This window comes from Grus americana, chromosome 2 (genome assembly GCF_028858705.1).
Source record: "Grus americana isolate bGruAme1 chromosome 2, bGruAme1.mat, whole genome shotgun sequence".
NCBI classification, from domain to species: Eukaryota; Metazoa; Chordata; class Aves; order Gruiformes; family Gruidae; genus Grus; species Grus americana.
The window spans coordinates 148,807,611-148,830,063 of NC_072853.1; the positions used below are offsets into that span (position 1 = coordinate 148,807,611).

The 22,453-nt window shown below is 37.1% G+C and overlaps 1 protein-coding gene across 1 annotated transcript in view; it reads right to left on the reverse strand.

The window, feature by feature from the left end:
- DNAJC1 (DnaJ heat shock protein family (Hsp40) member C1) overlaps positions 1-22,453 on the reverse strand; it is a 111,657-nt gene that overhangs the window by 27,614 nt on the left and 61,590 nt on the right. The window contains exon 8 of the mRNA XM_054816802.1: positions 12,887-13,053. Coding sequence (XP_054672777.1) covers positions 12,887-13,053 — 167 coding nt within the window. The remainder of the gene's footprint in view (positions 1-12,886; positions 13,054-22,453) is intronic.

Consider the following 22,453-nt stretch of genomic DNA (forward strand, 5'->3'; position numbering starts at 1 on the left):
AGTCTTTATTAGTAAGGAGTGTTTTTCCTTGCAAGGTGATGATTTGTCTCATGAAATACTAAGCAGACTAAGCAAGTGTCAGATATTTAACAGCATTGGGCTGTTATATATTTGGCTGTATACTCTTCTTTAATCCACTGCGGTATACATGGTATGTTATGGGTATTTTGTAAACATTAACATACGGTACTAAAAACCATTCAATACACTAAACCATCCTCAATCTCACAGACTGTCTAATAACAAACAAGATATTACGACACTGCTAATCCTGCTGACTGACTGCTCCACAGTGCTGTCCTCTTCTGCCCTTTGTCCAGCTTTTCTGTCTTGCGTCCTGGCACACTTTATCATAAGACCAGATCTTCATCAATAACTTTTGGGGAGTTTTGGTTGGTTGGGTGGGTTTTTTGTGGTGTTTTTATGTTGTTTGTTTGGGTTTTTTTACCTTGGTCTATTGCTTGTCCAAAATCAGGTTTTATTTTATGGTCCCCTTGCATTCCTTCATAATATAGTTTCAACTGTTTCCATCAGAATTATTTCAACACCACAGTTAATGTCTAAATAACAGTCTTCCTTTCACATCACATGCAACTAAACTTTTTCACTGGCAATGCTATGTTGCTCTGCCAGTTATCAGTTATTCCCTAAAACAGCCTGCATATTATGATCTCTTCATTTTTAACTTGAATGCTGGAGGTACTCTGCATCCCAAAAATGCACAAACATACTGCACAATTACAGAAAAATTATCTCCACCAGTGATACTCAAATATTTCTTCTATACTAAGTATGGCTCATCAAGGTAGGGCTATCACTACGTTAAAATCCAAAGGAAAAGTCCAGCACCCTTCTCCAAATGGACAAGATGTCCAAAGATGATAAAATTCAGCTAAGGGGAATACCAAAACTTAGAGATTTGGTTTCAAGATACAAGTTCTCTCTGGTAGAGAACAAAAATAGAGAATGGTATCTAGCCTACAACCATTTTGACATGGCTCAAGGCAGCAGTGAATTTTGGGCCACAAAGGGGAAAAAAAGAAAAGAAAATATCTACTATTCCACCAGACCATGTCTGCAAGAATCAGAAACAATACACATGTAGGACTCTAAATAAGCTACCCGGAAAATGTGATAAACATGGCGCATGCTAAACTAAATTTTCAGTTCTGTTTTCCAACAGTCCAAGTTGTCATGTAATAACCTGGGGGGGGGGGGGGGGGGGGGGCAGGGCATGGGGGGTGTAGAATCTGAGAAGTTTTCATGAATTCATAAAACACAGATCTGTGATGGCAACCTCAAGCAACTGTACTTCCAAAAGAACCTCAAATATCAAAATTGCTAATTATATGAAATAGCATATGTGTAATTGAAAATAAGGGCAATGCTACTTAAACTGCTTAACATATAAACATTGAACCTGCCTGTCAAATTCCCAGATATAACCACAAAGTCTGGCCTATTTAAAAATCAAAGCTAGCCTTTGCCTTTCTCATACGCACAGCTTTTCCTTCCCATAATTTGTGGCCATTGGAAAACGTACCGTTAACATCAGTCTCATTCTTCCTGCGCTCACTTTCTTCCAAACAAGGACAATAAAGAAAAAGCCCAAGGCAGCAAAGTATTGCTGATACTGGTAGATATCCAGTTGAGACCAGCACAGATAAAAAACCCAAAAACAAACACACACACACACAAAGTTACTAACTTACTACCTAGATTCTCTGTCGACATTGTTTTCTTTATAGAGCTGTTCCAATCCAGATTTCCAATGTGAATTACAAATATCACCTAGTAAATAGTAAAAATTGAAGTACTGTGTTTTCTGTGTTTGTGTGTGTGCATTTTAACAAAATAATGAATCCAGGCACATGGTTTATCTCATGATGAAAAAGAGAACACAATTAGGAGAACTTCAGATGGTCAGAATGCTGATGTCCCCTAAAGAGGTCCACGTAAAAATCTGACGCTATACAAGACATCAAACCTGCTACTTTTCTAAGTAAATGCTTAGTTTGTGAAAATCCGAGGGCTGTAGCAAAACACAGATTTTCATAGTACTCAACTGCAAACAATGTGAGAACCTCCATTCCTTCACAACTTGCATCTCAAGGATAGCCACTGTATTTAAGAAATTCTGCCTTTTGGAAATTACAGGAAGCGCCATCACCAATATGACAAATCTCACCTGCAATGTACCATTTCTTACATTGTGCCATCATTAAGAACGCTCTCCTCTTTCGCAGGTTTGGGTAAGTAATACATTATCCAGTAGCATTTTATACGGAATGGTTCAGGCCAAATAATTTGCATCTCATTTCCAAGTGTACCTAAGTTCAAATATGAATACAACTCCTATTCATTTAAATGGAACGCAATTGCATGCTCAAGTGTGCTGAACTGAGGGTTTGAAGACAAAAGGTGATTTTTTCAAGACTGCATCCTGCCTCTCAAAAACTATACAGAAAATGGCTAATACCTAGACTGAGATTCTCTGAAAATTTCTAAGTGGCAAAACACTTATGTCAGTAGTATTAAATAATTCCTTGGCAAGGCAGGATTACATATTTATCTTTACTGGGAGAACAAAAGCCAAATATCTCTCACATTGATCAGTTGATTTTTAGTTGCTGGAGTTTACCCTAGATTATAGTTTCTGGGCAATTTCCATAAATAAATTCGACCAAAGCCCACTGTAGTCATGGCCTCAGGAAGAAAAGGAAAGCAGCAGCACTGTTCATTGTGAAATAAAGATGCTGAATCTAGCCAAATTTTAATTGGTTTGTCTGGAAAATATTATATAGAAACATCAATATTCATTTACATTTATAAATTAAAATTAGATTTATTTGAACGTAACTTAATTCTCCAATTTAAAGATAGCTAAACTCGTACTAAGAAAAGGAACTATTTTGCAACAGTCTGCACTTCACAGATTCACCTTAAAAAGCCAAAGAGAGCAGCAATGAATTGCACTACAGAAGCTGGTGCCATAAACTGCAAATTCTTTCTGATCCCTAAGTTGTGGATCCAGTGAAAAATCCCATTTCAGGGATATTTTATCATCCTTGCCTCTCATTTATTGGCAAAATTTCGAGGATACACTGTGTCAATGCTGGACTGCTCTCTCTCCCTTCTCTCGGATGGGCAGGAGCAAGTCGGGGAAGGGTCACAGTGATTAACCAGCTTTCCCATCTTCCTCCGGCTTCTGCCCCTTACATGTGCAACTACAGTCTCTTCCTTACACTTTTCTTCCTTTCACAGAGAGACAGGAACGACTTTGTTTTGGGAGGAAACACTGCCAAGGAAAAATCAGGATTTCCAACACCCCCTGACCCCAGCTGGGCTAAATCGAAGCAGTCCCATTGGATGTTTTTCCACATCTCCTAGGCTGAGAGGAAGACAAAACTAGTGCAATGAAGACTAATATTTACAAAGACACTGCACAACTTCTTGCAAATTTATGTAAAATGGATATCAGCTTCAGGACAGAAGAGATACTCCCAATGAAAAGAGTCAGATTTTCAATGGTTGACTGGGAAAGATTGAGTTCCAGTTTCTCCTCACAGGTACGAGGTTTCTCTCACGTCAACTACCATGCCCTTCACGTCAATTTCAGAAATGAAACGGGACTTGAGACCTGAGGTAAAATACCAAGTCCAATCTGAGTTATAAAAGTTAATAGAACAGAAGCTATATAGCCCTACTTTGGAGCCAGGCTAAACAGAGGTCATAGTGCTGCCTGGTGCAGAAACAGAGCTGCATTTTAAAAACCCTGTGTGTTTGTCCACACAGATTACCACTTTGCACAATCACCTTGAGCTCTTGGGTAATTTTCAACTGACAGACTCAAAAACCTGAGGACTACCTACGGAACACACACATGTAAAACTGGTCAGACTGAATTATGGCAGCAAGTCACATCAATCACTTCTTGTGGAATACAGATTCAGTTGAAAAACTACTGAAAGCTAGTAGCTTGACACCACAGCATCTACAGCATGGTGATGAAATCAGTGTGTTATTCTTCTTGTCTGTACAAGACAAGAACCTATGCTACTATATTTAATTAGACAGAAAGTTTAAAAACTCAATCAAGATCAGGAAATATCAAGCAAATGTCAACTGTATGGTCTTAATTCAATACATATGCATGGCTGATTTTTTTTTTTTTAACTAGCGTCTAAGTTTTTCTATGACATATTGTTACTACCTTTAGGAAACATCCTTAGAGAAATATATATTTGGGCTGTTTGTTTCATTTGCAATCTAGACTGAATTTTTGTTGTGCTTTGAAACATACTGTTTCCAAAAAACGTTTTCCCTAGCTGTCATATCAAATAATTTCTCTGTATCATTTAGATGCTTTTTAATATTCTCCTTAAAGGCTCATAGCATGACGTTCGTGCTTTCAGAGATTACAACACCTCTCCACCCAAACTAGTTCTAGCCAGCCTGAGCATGGCACATTTGAGAGCAGAATATTGAATTACATATTCCAAAAACACACCATTACTTTCCATAAATACAAGAATAAATAAAGAAATAAAGTTTCCTACGCTTTGTTAACCTATCCAACCTAATAGGTCACAGAGAGAAAGGCAAAAAAGGAAATACATAAATTCCACATTCTTACATAGCAGTTGTTCAGTTAGTGTTTACTCACAGTCTTTATATATTCCTGACCTATTTTAGGCAAATCTCCATAACTCTTGGTTCAATGCTTACTACTTCTGGCATTTGTCCCAGTCAAAAGAACTATTTTCTCTGAATTCATTGCTAGGAGAATTTATTTTCTTCACTTTGTATTTACAAATACAATTTTTTCCTTTGACGTATATCTGCCATAACACTGAAAACACCAACTTGAGATGCTAGTGGAAGAATATATCATTGTCATCATCATCCTATAATTTTATTCTTCCTTAAGAAAAGCTGAGGATTAGAAGCATTGCATGTTTAATACTGCAGATTAAATTAGATTTCTGACCCTACAAATTTGATATTCACAGCTCAAAAGCAGAGAGGTCTTATTCTAGATTTAAAGATGTGGATCATCCTCTCCAAGGAAAACTCAATCATTAAAAATAATATTTTTTTTTTTAAAATCACATTTATTCTCTCCTTAAAGCTATTCAAGTCCCAAGTAAAGTCCATAGAGGCTTAAATATTTAAAGTCAGCAGCCTGAAAAGAAGGTTATTGTCTGCATTTGAGGAAGGATGATTTAAAGACTACATAAATCTATTGTTTCTAAACAAAATTAAAAAATACACCAATTGGCTAGAAATATGCTAAATACACTAATTTGCTAGAAATAGACTGGTCTGGTTCAACAGTCACATAAAGAAACAAAAAGATTAGCCATGAAATCAACAAAAACATTGGCTGTTGAGTATGATACTTGAAAAAAAAAAATTAAAGTTTTTCTAGCTTTCTTTTGTTCGTTATGCCAACTGACTTGGTGGCTAGCAAAGAGGAAGAGAAAGAGGAATAGAATCACTTATATGTATGTATGGGACAAAAAATTTACGCAGACATTTTAGAATAACCGAGGTGCCTGTCTACTGTTTTGGTAAATCAAGTCCTTGTTCCCTACTTCACAAACAGCATGCAACAAAAGGGCACCTTCTCCACACTGTCCCAACTGTTAACATCAATATTTTACCAGTATCATTCTGCTGCACATGTATACATTCTTCTGTACCTGTTCACTGACCTCAGGCAGGAGCCCAAGTATATTGTATAGGTAGATTTAAACACCTATTCTAAAAAGCATGTGTACAGGACAGAAGTAGCTTTTCCATTAACACTATAAATTCTAATGTAAATATGATAACTGTAGGAGTTATCCATAGGACATAAACTGTAGAGTTATTTTAAAATGCAAACCCCACTATTCTACTCATTTGTGGTGACACAAGCTAATAAACCACAGGAAAGCCTGGAGTCTTCTGACTAAACACTTTTAGTGCCACTCTAATGCAGATTTTTGGGTGCTGCTTTTTTTTTTTTTTAAATGAAGTATCTTTTCTGTGACATTACATTGCTTAAGAGTTTGGTAATAGAATACTGAGATTTTCACCTCAGGGTTACTAAATTCGATATGGCCCAGATCAATAGTGACTCAAAGTCATCACCATTTGATGAGAGTTTGGAGCTCAGATTAAAATGTATTACGAGCTTAGACTAGCTCCTAGTGAATAGCTTCATAAATGACACTAACAGGTATGGTTGCTGGCAGTCTCAATATAGAGCCTTAAATGCAATGGGCACACAGAGTGATTTACTTTCTTGACCTACAGCAATCCCCCTGGGTCAGGGTCAAGGCACACTAGCTGGACACCAAGAGGAACCTCATACTGCTAGTTGCTTACTTGTATCTGTCCCAGGAATACAGACACACTTTTCAGACACCATATTTGTTTCACTGCTTAGAAAAAGAAAATTAAGTTATTTCAAAACTAGATGACCTCAGGTAGCACACTAAAATAGAACCACCCTTTCCCTTGAAGACCAATTTATTAAAATATCTGGTTTACACAGCACCTTAATCCTGCTAAGATACAAACTGCTTGCTTAAGGAATTAACATTTTTTAAAAGCCTGGAAACTGTATTCAGGTAATCCGTCATATGACGTCTGATTAGAACAAGCACCATGTTATTTGCTACTAAAGAAAAAGCATACTCAGATTTCAAAGCAGCACAGATGTGGGAAGATTCAAGGCAGAAGAGAGCAGGTGGCAGGCTAGCTGGCAATTATGAAACGTGCAAGATTATAAAATGACTAAGATTTAATTGTCAAAACTATACTTTTTAAACTAACAAAATAATAATAATAATTTAGCATTTGTAGAGCATTTTGCCTTTTAGGGTTACAAAGCAGAGAGACCTTTGTACATTTAAAGTTATTTTATATTGTTGTTCCACAGCCAGTTTTCAAATAAAACCTCCATGATTAAAAAGCTCACTTGGTTATCAATATCCTACCTATGAAACACAGTGCTTTGATGGCCCAGGCTGAGAAAAATAAAAACACAAACTGCATTTTAAGCAAAAAAAGAAAGAGTTAAGTACAAGATGATCACAGCCTACAGTTCAACAACTGGAAAAAATGGTAACTACTATGTTTCCAGCACCTACCAATAAACTGTGTAAAAACAATGCTTACGTGTACTTTTGTTTCACGGTATTTTTAATAATCCTAATTTAAGGGTAAGAAGTAAAGCATAGCAAAAGCAGGAGATCCACATTATCTAAGCTTCCCAAGCTCTGTGCACAAAAATAGTTTTTACTACTCCTGCTTTAGTAAAATCAAGCCAGGTGCTCCTGCAATATCAAAACCACCCCAATGCCAAGAAGTGCTGCAGGATAACATGAAAAACAAAAATAATGAGAAACATGATTTTCTATCCATACATCTGGTCCAGCTGGAAGGGATCAGGCACTGTCTTTCTCCACCTTTATCTCCCCTTTACAGAGCAAGCAAATATCAAAAGGTCAAAAGTATTCACCCCTCACTGAGGTAGAACTTGGAACTCTATCTTCAGAGACGAATGGGTCAAATAATGATAAGGAACGAAGAGGAGATTCCAGTGGAAGAAGATGAGCAGTCTGTAAACCAAAAGGAATTATAATCCTGGTCCCACTGGAAGACCACAATAAATCTCCCATTGATTTCTCAAGGGCCAAGGTTTTCATGCAACAACAACATTATTCACATACAGAATGAACTCTCATGAAAATGTGTGTTACAAATCATGTAAAACCAAATCAAACAAAGAAATCCCACTGGGAGAGAAATTACTTGGCAATGATTCATCAACAGAATGATTCCAGAAACGGTAAATACATATATTCTTGCATGAATATTTGCAGAAAAGAGAGAACAAGATCAGATGTAACAAAACATGTCCTCTATCAAGCTGCTCTTTTTCCTTCCAGGTCTACATAATAGGTTGCCCAACAGGAAAGTAAAGGGTTAAACGGCTACAAAGTAAGGCAACAGTGGCTTAACAACACATGCAGGCCACAAAATAATGCAAGCTAGAAGAAAGCCCACAGTGACATTCCCTCTAAATTTCCCTTAATTCTTAACAAGTATACACCGAACACTTTTTCCAATCAATTTTTAGTGACAGATAAAGAAAAAAAATATAATAAGCTCAAGCTAAGTCAATTAAGCTACTTATCTCCTCTTAACCACCTGAAAGAAGATCTAATCTGGGAGTACAAACATTCAGTGACAAAACAAAAATAATTTTAGAAACAAACTTTTTCAGTACTTGCCTTGAAGAACTTTGTTACCAGTATGGGAATGAGATTTTAGTAATTCCTCTCAGCTGCATAGTCTTATGCAGTTTGCGTGAATAGCGTAAACTACATGAATATGCAGTTTAGTGCTAGTAAAGTATATGATTTCCCATACAGAAAAAACCCTCAAGAGTCTCATTACTTCATTTCCATGCTCTCAAATACAACTGAGTCAGCTCACACTATTTTTCAACAGATGGAGTTTAAGAACCGGATAGATGGTCAAAGAAAGGTTTCAAAAATGGTCTAGGTAACATGCTCTGGTTATGCATCTCCCCCTACATGTGTTCCCAAATCTGAATTTAAATATCCTGGCTGCAAATTAAATTCAATATTTCTTTCTTTCCAAATTTATGAAAGGTAGTAAATAATGATAAATTATTATCATTTTACCTAAACCAGTCTGGAATGGATTGGAAAAACAATGCATTCAGTTATTCTCAAACAGTTTCCCTCTTCTGGTCTAAAACTCCATCTATGTAACCTCTCCTCATAAATTTGTCTTTCTAAATTTCTTTTCATTGCTGATCTAGTCTTCCTGTTAATTTTTCTTTCTTTCTGAAAAGTGCAACGATCAAAACTATACAAAAAGTCCTAAAGGTGGATGGATCACTGCTGCAGAGAAATCCAGAAAAATTACCTCTCAGTTCTGTAATACTGAATATTATCTCAGTATCTCCCAATTGCTCACTTTCTTTTCACATTCAGTTCTAAGTAGAGAGTGACAACATAGCAAGACAAGCCCCTTACGGACATAAACTTCGTGTGTTCTCAAACTAAGACAGAGTAACAACTTTACCATGCTATAAGCACATTTTCAGCCACCTATGTAGCCTTGTGGGAAAACAAACAAACAAACAAAAACCTGAAAAAAACCCCAAACACATCGCAAAACACTCCTCTTTCTACATCCCTTGGTAGATCATTTTACCTTGCCTAAGAAGGAAGCTGTTTTCGCTCTAGAGCCTGCTGATGTACTTCAATACTTAAACCCTATGGAAACAGTAATCAACAGTACATTAATAGCTTCCATATCATATTCAGGCATCACACAGTAAAAACTCAAATGTTTCTAAGCAACTATCAATAAAAATTAGTAGACCAATCCAAAAAACACACTGGTACTCCAAATTGCATTTGGACAAATGAAAGATATGGAGCCATTGGAGCGAGTCCAGAGGAGAGCCATGAAGCTGATCAGAGGGCTGGAGCACCTCCCCTATGAGGACAGGCTGAGAGAGTGGGGGTTGTTCAGCCTGGAGAAAAGAAGGCTCTAGGGAGACCTTAGAGCACCTTCCAGTACCTGAAGGGGGCCTACAGGAAAGCTGGAGAGGGACTGTTTACAAGGGCATGTAGTGATAGGACAAGGGGTAAGGGCTTTAAACTGAGAGTAGATTTAGATTAGGTATTAGGAAGAAATTCTTTACAATAATGGTGGTGAAGCATTAGAACAGGCTGCCCAGAGAAGCTGTGGATGTCCCCTCCCTGACAGTGTTCAAGGCCAGCTTGGATGAGGCTTTGGGCAACCTGGTCTAGTGGAGGGTGTCCCTGCCCATGGCAGGGAGGGTTGGAACTAGATGATCTTTGAGGTCCCTTCCAACCCAAATTATTCTATGATAATGTTACTTCCTAGATTAATACCTATCAGAAAAAATATCCAGATTCCTGTTGCAGATGGAACAATAAAAATCTTAATTTTTCTTTTATACAGCTTTGATGCATCTAAATTCATAACCTTAGACTTCCAAATTCACTCTTCCAAAGAGCATAAATGTACTCTTCCAAACTGGAAGAAACATTTGTAAACAGCTTACAGGACTGTAGCCCATGAGCCATTAAACCAGCTTTCAAAAAAAAAAAAAAAAGACCACAAAAAAAAAAGCCTAAATGAAAGGACCCTAAGCATTCAAATATCATCACGTATTTAAAAATAGAAAAATAAAAAAAAATCACGGGGACTGACTTCAACCTAACAACTGAACATAATCTAATTTTTAATCAAACTGGGCAGTCTGCATGGTACAGCACTTCCAAAACTCTAGTCTGTGGATTACAGGCACCTCCCAAAGTCCAAATGTCAATAGTGCAAAGCAGTTCATGAACAACATGAAATGAACTGTAAGTATCTACACTCGGGACACCAACATCAGGGACAGCAACTCCACTTCCTTATTTCTGGATGGATGACATCACAACATACTATTTTATCAAGCTACTTCAATCTTTCTACATGGATAACTGCTCTCAAGACTGGTTGACTGTACATAGTCCACATCCTTGAGCTATCATGAAAGAAAAGAAGAAAAGCTATCAAGCTTTCTCATGAGTGAAGCATGACAATCCGAAGAAAAAGTCTGATGGCAAAATGATTTATGAAAGAGTAACTTCTTCCTAAGACAAGCAGAACTGAGTGTTACAACAGCACTTGCATGTCCATGCAAGAAGCAGAAGAGGGAGGTAGAAGAAGGGTACTGTCCCAGTTCACATCTATGATGTGTAGTGGCAGAAAACACATCTTTCTAAAATGGAAAATGTGTCAAATGACAGTTAGGAACAATTCACTTGAGGTACAACCATTTTCGCAGTGAGCTTATTACAAATCATACGATACAGACATTCTCATATTGACATACAAATGGCTCCTACAAGCTACTAGAGCCAGTAACATATATTCCCCATTTCTTTGTACAGTTTACGAATCTGTTTCTCTCTTCTACTGTATTAAATGTTGATGTTGCATTGTGGTAACATATTAGCTGTCAAGGAAAGGAAGCACACCTCATCACAGTTTGTTCAGGTCAAACACTTTACCCAGACAGTATACCTGCAAATTGCCTGCTTGCCCCTAAAAATGTTAACCCCATTTGTAACAGAATGTAATTCCAAAAATAAACTCATGAATCAAAGTGATGAGATGCAATACTGAATCTCTAGGTGTAAGTGTAGAAAAGCAAATGACTTACCTTTTAATAACAGTTCTTTGATATATTTTAATTTCTGTGACTTCTGTTTCTGAAAGGATGTACATGCAACTTGTTCTCTTATCAGTGACTCTGAAGACACAACTTCTATACACTCTGTGTAGGAGGTGCTAAATTACAGCTAGAATAGGCCCAGTCTTTTTAAATTTCTTTCATGGAAATCCAAAGAAAGACTCAATTTCCATCAGTCGGGAAGATGAATTTGGGGATTCAGACAGTAAAGCATGCAACCAACCCAAGCTTCTGTAAACAAACATAAATCTTTTCTCCTTTAATCATTTGCCCACACAGCCTGGTAAGCAAAGCTGTTTCACAGAGATGCAACTAACAGAAATCCAATCCATGGGTGCTTTTTGAATTAAGGGAAACAAAGCAATGACTGTACATATGCTCCCAGGCAACTCATCTATAGAATTAAGGACCCGAGTTCTTAATTTGTCTAAGTGCATGAAAATATGCTCCAGTGTTTAAGGATTCAGAGTGTAAATCCCCTACACGGAAGTCAAAAGCTAAGCATATTTGCAGAACAGATTTGTTACAGAAATATAAAAGTAAACATAATGCAGATGTACTAGATAATACAGAAAGATAAAAGTAACAGCAAGAGAAAGTTGGCAACTGGGAAGTCATGAAGCTTAGGAATCCAGTAGTGGTAGATGATTAACCAGGTTATGCAAAATTCAAATTATTTTAGTACAAATTTTAGGTCTGGCTAAAAATGTGAGCGAGTATTTTTCACAGGCTTGAAAACAACTAAGGAGTAAGCAAATCTGCAGCACAGTTGAATCAAACAAATGACACCAGTAACTTCTTTCACTATTTTGACGCTGAAGAAAATGTGTTGCCCTAACTGCACTCCAAACACACCATTCTTCATCTCAGTCTTCCAGGCAAGGCAGATTTTCAAGTCAGTAGACCAATTTATAACATTTCTTCTGTCACTTGCCTATCTCAGTTCTAAAATGAAAACTATACATTTTCAAGCCAGTATGTTTTAATAAAATTTACCAGAAGATAAATTACACTAACTGCCACTAAGAACCCTTATCTCAAAGTAGCAAGAACCTTAGCAATAGGCCTAAGTTGAATTGTTAGTACTTTTCCCTAAGTCAGATGAAATGCACAAAGTACGTAAGCAGTTCCATAATCAAAAGATACTACATTTGGATATTAAGTAGTGAAGGTTTCTTCTTTTTCCTTTGCTTTTTTTTTTTTTAAACAGAGAAGCCATTCTTGCAAGCAAAATCTTTTTATCTGCTATTAAGAGAAAGAACCAAGCTTCATATAACTTGACAGCATTATGTTCTACTAATTTCTAGTGAACAAGAATAGTATTTATATTAGAAACCATAGAGAGCTTTCATATATTTTAATCAACAACATCCTATTATAACATTTCCAGTATCATTACACAAATTACACTGAACATCGATATAATCTTTTCCATTATGTCTCTGCTTGACAATTAATACTTCTCTAGACTTCAACGATATATAAATATTGTGGTGGCATACAAACATTATTCCATTTTCTTAACAGGCAAGCAAATAAATCAACATTTAAAATACATAACACGAAAGATTTTGAACTTACCTTCTTTTTTTGTGTTCTATTCCTGCCTCCCAACCAATCATCCATCTGTTCCTCAATCTCTTCAATGGATGCTCCATGATCATATGATGGTATGTATGCACTTGACTCCAGAACCATGTATACAGGGAACTCTGATTTTGGTTTCTTGACTTTAGGCTTCTTCTCCTCTATACAAACGTAGAAAAAGAAGAAAACGTAATGCTACTAATACTGCAAAAGAGTATAATTCAGAAGTAGGCTTAGCTCCTCCACTCTTAATGCTATATTGAAATTTCCACTGAGGAAGGGGCTTCAATTTCTTTGTTAAAAGGAGAATTCAGAGTTTTACATAATAATTTTATTTTTATGAAAAGTAAATAGCAGTGCACACGCTCATCCCCTCTTCTCTCTGAACTACACCTTAAATGGCCAAATCAGGAGCCCCTCAAAACCACAGTTAGCTCTTGTCACTGCTACACACCTGGCAATTAAGATTAGTACAGACAAAAGCATAGGGAGCTGTTAAAAGATTTCAAAAGTCCAGCTGGCTTCAGAGAAACTGGCAAAGGTAGAAAGGTGAGGTTTAGACAATTTTGTATTGCTTTATGGTCAGCTGTGCTGAGAAACAGCTTCTGAGTCAACAGATAGCTTCTTTGTTGTCAGATTTCTGTAACTACAAATAGCTCTGTTCCAGCACTTACACATTTAGGAAGACTTAAATGTTGGACCTCATTTCTCAAACTGATCACTGTTTTCTGCTCTCTCTGTCCTTCAAATAGTACTAAATGGGAGCAGCAAACTTAGGGGACAGGAAGGAGGGACAACCACCACCTAAACCCCAGCAACTGAAAAAACATATCCACTATGTAAGATGATCTCACAAGAAAGATTGAAAATTGATCGAAAATTGCCAGAACTTTAGGAAAGACCAGAGGATGAGGATCAGAAGCAGCAGCTTGAACACTCATAAAGCATGCCAAGTGGGACTCTCTTGGTTTTTCCTCATTGTTTTAAAAATACGCTGTATTCACAATAACTGGATGCTCCTAAGGATGCTACTAAACTGAAAGAGCTGATCTAACGGCTGGCTGCAGCCAAAAGCGGAAAGTTCTACTCTGCCTCCACCTTTCCACTCTTCACTGTGTGCTTGTGTGCTTCTCTCTCCTATTTGTGCTTCGACAGTCATCCAACCACTTAGCAAACCAATTCATTCATCTAGCAGAAAACTACTCCTTTACACTCAAACGAAAAGAAAGAATCCAAGTCACTTAAAGGTGGTGGGCAAGGAAAAGGAGAACCACACTTCTCAGCAGCAGTGGGCCATTAGATCAGTTTATCTGCCTTTGCAACCATGTCCTAATATTTTTTCTGAACACCAGAGGAGAAATACCTGTTTTTTGTGAAATCCTTTCCAAAAAAAATCCTGAATAGGACAGAAGGACTGGTCCCTACAGACTCTGATGCAGAATTCCTTTTCCTACCAGTATATGTGCAGAACAGAACAGTGAAAAGACTCAACGGACTTGACAAACTCCTAGGAACTGAATACTTAAGAAAACAATAAATGGAGAGAGACCTGTTTCATGGCACCTTTCAGAAGTTGAAAAAGAACAGGAAATTCACACCAGTGTTGCAAGTTATTCAAGAAAATACTGTTGCAAAATTCTTTTTGTCTGTTTCAAAAGGCAATTTTTATAACCAAATCACATATATTAACCATTATCTCATTTTTCTCCAAAGTTGCCATATGTAATAGCTTCTTGAGTCAGAGTTAAGATTTGCAAGGATAAGTAACAACAGCTTCACTAGCTCTTTACTGCAAACACATATACTGGCAAAATATTCTAGGAAGTCACCTTAAATGACAAATTTCCACTACTGTATTTCAATCCTGCAAAATAATCAAGCACACTGCATGTGTTCACTTGGAATTATTTAACAATGGAGACATTGAGACAGTTGGATTTTCCTGTACCTTGCACCCCGTCAGCTACTCTTTGTAATTTTCTCTCTCAAAATATGCAAATAGTTAAAGCCTGAATATATCTAACTATCATTGGAAAATGAAGAGCCTAGCCTGCAAATAGGTGATCTAGGCTCTTTCTGTAGTTTTAGAACTAATGCTGTAAGATTATTTCCAGAAGGAACTGCACCCCACTTTAAAATGAGGTATCGAAAACAGTGTCTAGGCTTTCTTCAGGCAGTTAAGTGAGAGAGGAAGACCTAACATAGATAAGACACCCTGCTCTTTGCTGACTATCAAAGGAACAAGAAATCCCACCTAGAGAAGATGGCTGTACGCCCTCAAACGAGCACTCAACCACAATTAAAAAACCTGTCTCCTGTGCATATACCAAAAGATGAAAGAGTTCAGCTTAACCCTTACATACCACAATGGCTGTTATATTGAATTGAAAAAAAATAAATTTTATATATAATTGAAATCGCAGCACCTTTGACATAGGGCTGCCAATAACCCACTGAGAACAGATTCACATCAGAATTTTTGAAAGCCACTTTTTAGAATAGGAAAGCACATAAAAGTGGTTTAACAGTAACATCATAAAGGATTTTAGAGAGAGGAAGTTTAGAAGTTACGTTCAGAGGTAATGATGTACTCTACGAAGCCTCAACTTAAGGCAGCCAAGCACTGTTGTTCTTTCAGATGAAGATGGAGAAAGCAAAACAGATCACTGATACTATTTCACCCGAACAACAGAAGTCCACAGCAGATACCTAGGAAGAAAACCTCTCTCCTTCATGTTATCTTTTCATCATCAGCAATTCAACTGGCAGCCCAAAAGACACTTGCGACCTGACCTCGTGCTTTTCCCTGAAGAGAGTAAGGATCGGGTTTTCCAAATAGCAGATGATGCCTAGACAGTTGACTCCCACATCTGGTAAGGCCTGACAGACAGCCAGGAAGCTGGTGCCGCTGCCGCCACCACCACAACCTAAAGCAAGGATGTGTTTGATGGTGCTGACAGTAGCAACAACTGCAGAGTTTTGAAACACAAGTGTTGCCTTAATACTGTCATCTTCTAATGGTGCTGGACTTATACTATGTGGCCATCCAGTATAACAGAACAGGCTTTCAAAATGCATTCTTCTCCTCCATTCTCAAATATTGTTTTAATATTGTTGTATATAAACTTAACTGAAATGCAAGAAAAACATACAGAAAAATATTTCAGAGGTTCCTCCTAGTTTTGTGACAGCCTACTCACTGTCCACCGCAGACGCAGTCAGACCACTATGCCCCATGCAGGCACCAATATCCAGCGGACCTTAACTATGACCGGAGTTATTGGTGCTCATACAACGAAACACAGTGGAGAGAAACAGTCTTGGTGAAACTAGAGCCTGACTTCAAGCTCAACAGGGTAAATTAATAGCATACTCTCACTACTATTTTCTGGGAGCATTATATATTTTAATTGACAAATTACAGTGTAGTAACTTTTCTAGTTTATTACACAGAATAAAAAAAACAGGCAACAGCAGAAAGTAAATGGATAATCCAAGATTGTAAGCACTATGGAAATTGATATCTACCACTTCAATGTAAAATTATCACTATTTTACATGAGTTACGACTTTTACAGAGTTCTAGTCCTGCAGCAGCAGAAGGAATTTTGATTTCTCATTTGCTGAATTCATGCTGCAAGGACACTAATTTTCTATGAGTAATTTCTACCTTTAGAACTATCAAGTTCTTTACCAGAAGACTAAATTTGGCTGTGTATTTAACAACTTAGAGTTAAAAAAAAGATATAATTTGTCCCCTATGTTTGAACAGCATATAAACACACTCATCATTGGAATCCCTAGACTTTAACAAATAACAATTAGCTAACTCTCTTACTTGTACAGTACTTTATGTTCCTAAAGGCCTCCAAAACTATTCCAGTGCTAGCTATACGTTTTACCAGTTTATGGTGCCATGATCCAGGTTTTGAAGTTTGATGAATTACTTGCACATAATCAGATACTTTGACCTTCCTCATTAGTCCTTCCACCTTATTACTACATTAATTTTATCAGTGGCAGAATTAATAGTATCTGGCTAATGGTTATTTGCTTTAAGATATATCAGCTGTCATTTTTAGAAGATAAGGAATCAGCTAGCATTTTGGATCGAGTGCCACGTAATAGAACATTGCTTTTTCCATAATAAATATCACAGATCCATATTTTAAAGTTTTCAGAAAAGTATATACTGGTTTTGCCTGCCAGCTGATGCAAATGTAAAGAATTGAGAGAATTTTTCCACAGAAAAAATGGCCGCTTCATATAGAAAGAAATGAAATAAAAACAAGTGCTGAACGCCTGCAAAGAAAGTATGACACATCAAGCTGGAGCTCCCTCTCTCTTCAAGGTTTCTAAGCTTTAAGCATGAACAAGAATTCACAGAAAATATGGTCAAAAAAGACAGTGATGTCTTGAAAAATCACAAAAAGGGACAAACAGACTGCTATCTCACGTGTTGCTAAGAAGAAATATGATGACACACAGAGGTAGACAGCAAACATCTATTTGGCAAGTCAGTAAGACACTGCACTGATAGCTCCTTTTCTTTCAATATTGTTCACTTACCTAGGTAACTATAAAGACAACCAAAGCATTCACTGCATTAAAATTTGTTTAAAAAATGACAGAGAAAAAAAAAAAAATCACTTGCATGTAGAGCAACACAGTCAGATAGAATACCATTGACCCAAAAGTCTGGTAAAAAATTGTATGAAGGTTTTGACCATCTTTTAAAAAAATGGCGCAAACTGCATTCAACATTCATGCAAATATTGGGCAAACACTCATATGTTTAAAAAAATATACGTTTCTGTACTCATAATAAAGCCAACGGGATTATATGAATGCATCATGAGTTGGAGACAGATATATACATCTGCTGCACTGAGACCTAGAAGCTAGTTTATTTTTGAGCAAATGGACTAAAAAAATGCTCAGTGATGAATATATCCTCAACTACAAAACACTTCTCACAAGCTGTAGGGTTTGATGTCTTTCATCTTTTTCTCCAAGTATCTACCCTTCCCAAAACTTATTCCCCCAAAATACCTCATCCCCATAATATCAAAGGGTTAGAAATAAACCTCCAATATTTGCGAGCTAATTTGCCTTCCAACAAACATATAAAGAAACACGCATTCCTCTTTCAAATGAGCCTCATACACTGTTAGCGGAATATTTTCCGTAAAATCTGAAGCAAGTTTTGTAGGGAGAGGCATCATTAGCCTACTTGAAACAACTGGAAAAAGCACACGAGCCTGCAAGTTCAAAATCCTTTCAGCAGGCCTGCCAAAACAATCAGTGAAATGCATGATACTTAGTTTGCCATAATTAGGCTTCAGAGGTAACAATTAAGTGATCAGAACATTCACACCCACGCCGACCAAAAAAGCATGCATTATATGAATTAATTTTCTCTGAACCTGCTTGTCAGCAAATCATTACTGAGCAGGAATGCGAACACTGCATTTTGGCAGGGATTAATACTAAACACAATTATCCAAGATATTTGTCAATTATTTGGAAGTAAATGTAAAGTCACCTTCAGTATAGTGCTAGATTACATAAAATTGGTCAAAATGGTTTACAGCGAAGAGGAAAGTACAGGAAGAAGTAGGAACGTGGACTCACTGGTAGTCTGGGACCAATCAAACCAAAAGCATTTTTGAAAATTACACAGCTAAGGACGTTATGCCATATCTGTTCTTATGAGGGACTGAGTGCAAGGAACCTTTGATGTAAGAGCCTGTAGTGATGGTGGACAAGCGATCTGAAATGAGCTATCAGAGCAATGGGAACTAAAGTAATCTGTGATTCTGTAAACGGAACAGTAATAATAGAAGAAAAGTGATTTTACAAGCAGACGATGACAAACGTTAGAACACTATATACAAACCCAGGGTCCAATACTTACAGCTACATTGGAAGACTAAATTTCTGTGGATTTTCTGTAATCAAGGGCTAAAGAAATGCTTTATATATTCACAGATAAATAAAACTCCCTTTTTTAAGCACAGAAAAATGCAACTAATGAACAATTGAAAGCTAGAGCTAGAGAAATCCATACTGAAATTAAGATATAAGTATATAACTGTAAAATTAATTGTCTGAACAAACTATGAAGAATGGAAAGCATTTTGAGGTTTTCTGATCAATATTGTATCTTGCATAACAAGATGCTAAAAGCTAAAGTGCATCACCAGAACAAGTGAAACAAGACAAGTCATGAGAATCAGTATTTTTCACTGATTTTTGACTGTAAGGGTCTGAAATAAACACATTATACTAAATGATCCAGTGATGGCTTCTATCCCTAAGTTTCATGAAACAATATAAAAAGATACCCAAGCAACATGCTATATTCCAAGCTGTCTGGAAAGGGAGAACCACCAAGCCTAATCAAACTTAATCAAATATATTAAAGGGTTCACTACAGCTCTGGATTTTTCACAACAGGCACTCAGGTAAAACATGTCTTACTATAAAGACCTATACAGAGATATAAATACCACTATAGATACCATCATAAAGCCTCAATACAGCTAGCATTACAGTCATAGGGCTAGTAAGTTTGTATTTCAGTTAAAGCTTGGATGGTGGGGGTGAGGAAAAACCCCAAAATCTAAGTACTATTCAACATGGTTTATAACTAGAATCAAAATAGTTTCTTCCCATGGATTGTTCCAGATGCTTGCTTCAGGGCAAGAATTCTGGATGTACAATGCAAGTGTGTTTGGTAACTGGGATGCCAGTGAAGAGTTCACCTCCAATATCTAGCAGGTACTATTTCTTTTAAAAGGCATATTTTAAAAATAAATTTAAGTCTTCGTATTGAAGGTCAGGGAAAACAAGCATAAGAACAACAGAAAGTAAGAGAATTACCAAGGCCAAGTATAAAGAAAGAAAAATAGATGTGTTTCCCCCTAAAAGGGACACGGTTGAAAGAAGTACTCCATGCAGGAAAAGGACCAGTAGAGCCGCTAGAATTTGTCCTGATAACTACTCAAAACTTGCAATTTAAGTTTAAAAACTGGTAGTCACCTGTCCTGACAATGTATGCCCTAAGTCTTCTCAGTTCAGTTAATACATACGCTATTGACTATGAAGATCAGGGCCATCTATTGTTACAGAATCATTCCGCGATGCAGGGATTATATGCACGTGTGACACTACAGGAGAGGGAGAAGTTAACAGAAAGTTTATTAAATAAAGCACTTCAATTTTAAAATAAATTTTGTGTTCTGGTATCTAAATGTGAAAAGGCAATCAGAAAATGTAAGGCAAACCTTTTTTTTGTAAGATAAAACACCCAGCTATCTGTAATTCCCTACAAAACCACGTTTCCTAGAAACATAAGGTCTGTATTGTAAGTTGCTCTGTTTTTGTAAGGTAAAGTTGTAAAGTTGCTATATTTCACTAAGGTAGTAATGACAGTTTTGAATGGATTGAGAAGCAATAAGAAACACTGCAAAAGTGCCAGAAAAATAAATCAAAATTGTGAGCAATATTGACTTACCAAGAAATTACTTTTTCACACTCCTTACCAAATATAGCACTTTAATGACATCTCAATACTGTCCTCTCTTTCTTACTTTGCAAATTGTATTTTCCACCTCCAGTACCCTTCTCTGGTTTTAGCTCAAGCTGCCTACAGAATACCACACAATTTCAGCAAGAAAGCAGATAGACATGGGGGTAAACTAGCAATTAGGTCATGAAAAAACAAGCACTGTAAAATAGCTATTGCTAATCCACATGAGATACATTTACTCAATTAGATAGATGGAACTGTTATTATGAACTCGCATTCCACGAATGGTCTCTAAAATTAAGAGCAATGGAGGCAAAAAAAAGCACATTTGGTGATTTACAACCTTTCTATGCTAATTGTGAAGTGACAATGTAGAAAAATATAATGAAATAGCAAGTTTACAGATGCTTTGCATGCAAGCTTCAGGAAAAAAATTACAGAGAGGTTTGGTTTTTGCCTACAGTAACATAGATGTATCTCTTGTTCTTCTCCTGGGAGTCTTACTTCCTTTTTAAAAAGTTAACTGCCAGCTCATTCTGCTGCCCAGCAATAGCACTGCTATGGCTGACCAAATTAATTCCGTGACAAATTTCAAACTGCTAATTCCAGGTGGTGACTCTCAATCCTTCTCTTGCTCCCTGCCAGCAAGCCTACCAAGGGAGGACAGGATGCCAGCCAGTGAGAGTGGTGAGGACTGGCCGCTGCTCATGCGAGTGACGTTGGGTGAGCTGGCAGGCACGAGGCGGGGGGGTCACACGCCATGTCACACACGGCAGGGGACAGGGTGGTGCTGCTGTGAGAGGCCAGGGGTGACCTGGAGGAGGAAGTGTGCCAAACCCACACCTCTCAGGTGTGGGCACTGCTACTGGAGGTAACAACAACAAAAAAAGTGACTCTCACACGACACCTGGCAGAGGGAAATACTGAGAAGTTCCTGTGTTTCACTGAAAGACCACGTGTGAACATACACACTGTAATTTTAATGACTTTATACTTTCACTTGCACTTCTGTTTTCAACAACCAGTCCTTTTAAAACCGTAGTTCACAGATTTCAATGAAGAATGTATGCCAGCTATTTTGAACAATGGCAATACGCTACTATCCCACAATTTAACAAGTTTTTAACAACCCGAGTCAAGACCCTTTTCAAGGGCCCATTTTGTGGTAGGTATCTCAAACATAATGGCAGGCTGCCCTAACAAGCACTAAATGCACTATTTTGCTAGATTTGGCCTGGGTCCACAATGCTCGCTGAGGTGCTGAATGTTATCCATTTTCTCAAAATAGATTCAGCTACAGATAAGTTGGGAATTATCGCTGAAACTGGATCTCTTTGCTGATTTTTCAAAATTAAGCTATTCTGTAAATATAAATAATGCAGCTGTATTTTAAGTGCCTAAAGGCTTATGCATACTCAAAGCTAGTAAATTATTATAGGGCACTCAATGCACTTGTCAGAATAAAGGAACTTAAAAGCATGCACTTAAGTACAGTAAATAAAGCAAGCACGCACATACAAACACAGACACAAAAAAACTTCAAAAATTGTCTTCAGAAGAGAGTAGGTTAAATCATTGGCAAAAGCAAGTAACTGAAAGAAGAAAAGGAAAAGTCACCTATAATTATTCCGAATACTTTATTAAGGCAAATGCTAATTGCCTTCTCTGGTCTTTTGTAAGAATGTAAAGACTTTAAGGCATTTATTTCAACAATAGCATGAATCCTTCTCTGAAGTCTGCATCCATGCTTTTGGAAATTCAAATTATGTTCCATTTCTATCACAAAATTCAATTCAATATGCAACAAAAGAATTATTAAACATATTACTTTAAAAAATATGTACAGACAAAGAGAATATAAGAATGCTCAAAACACAAGAGGTGACTTCTGAAAATGCATACTTTGAGATCTATACATTTGATATTTCCCTCTACCGTAAAGCAACATTTCTAGCAAAGTATGCTTTTGTTGCTACTATCTAACTACCACCTGAGCTTTATGCTTCTATAGGAACAAACCAGCCTAC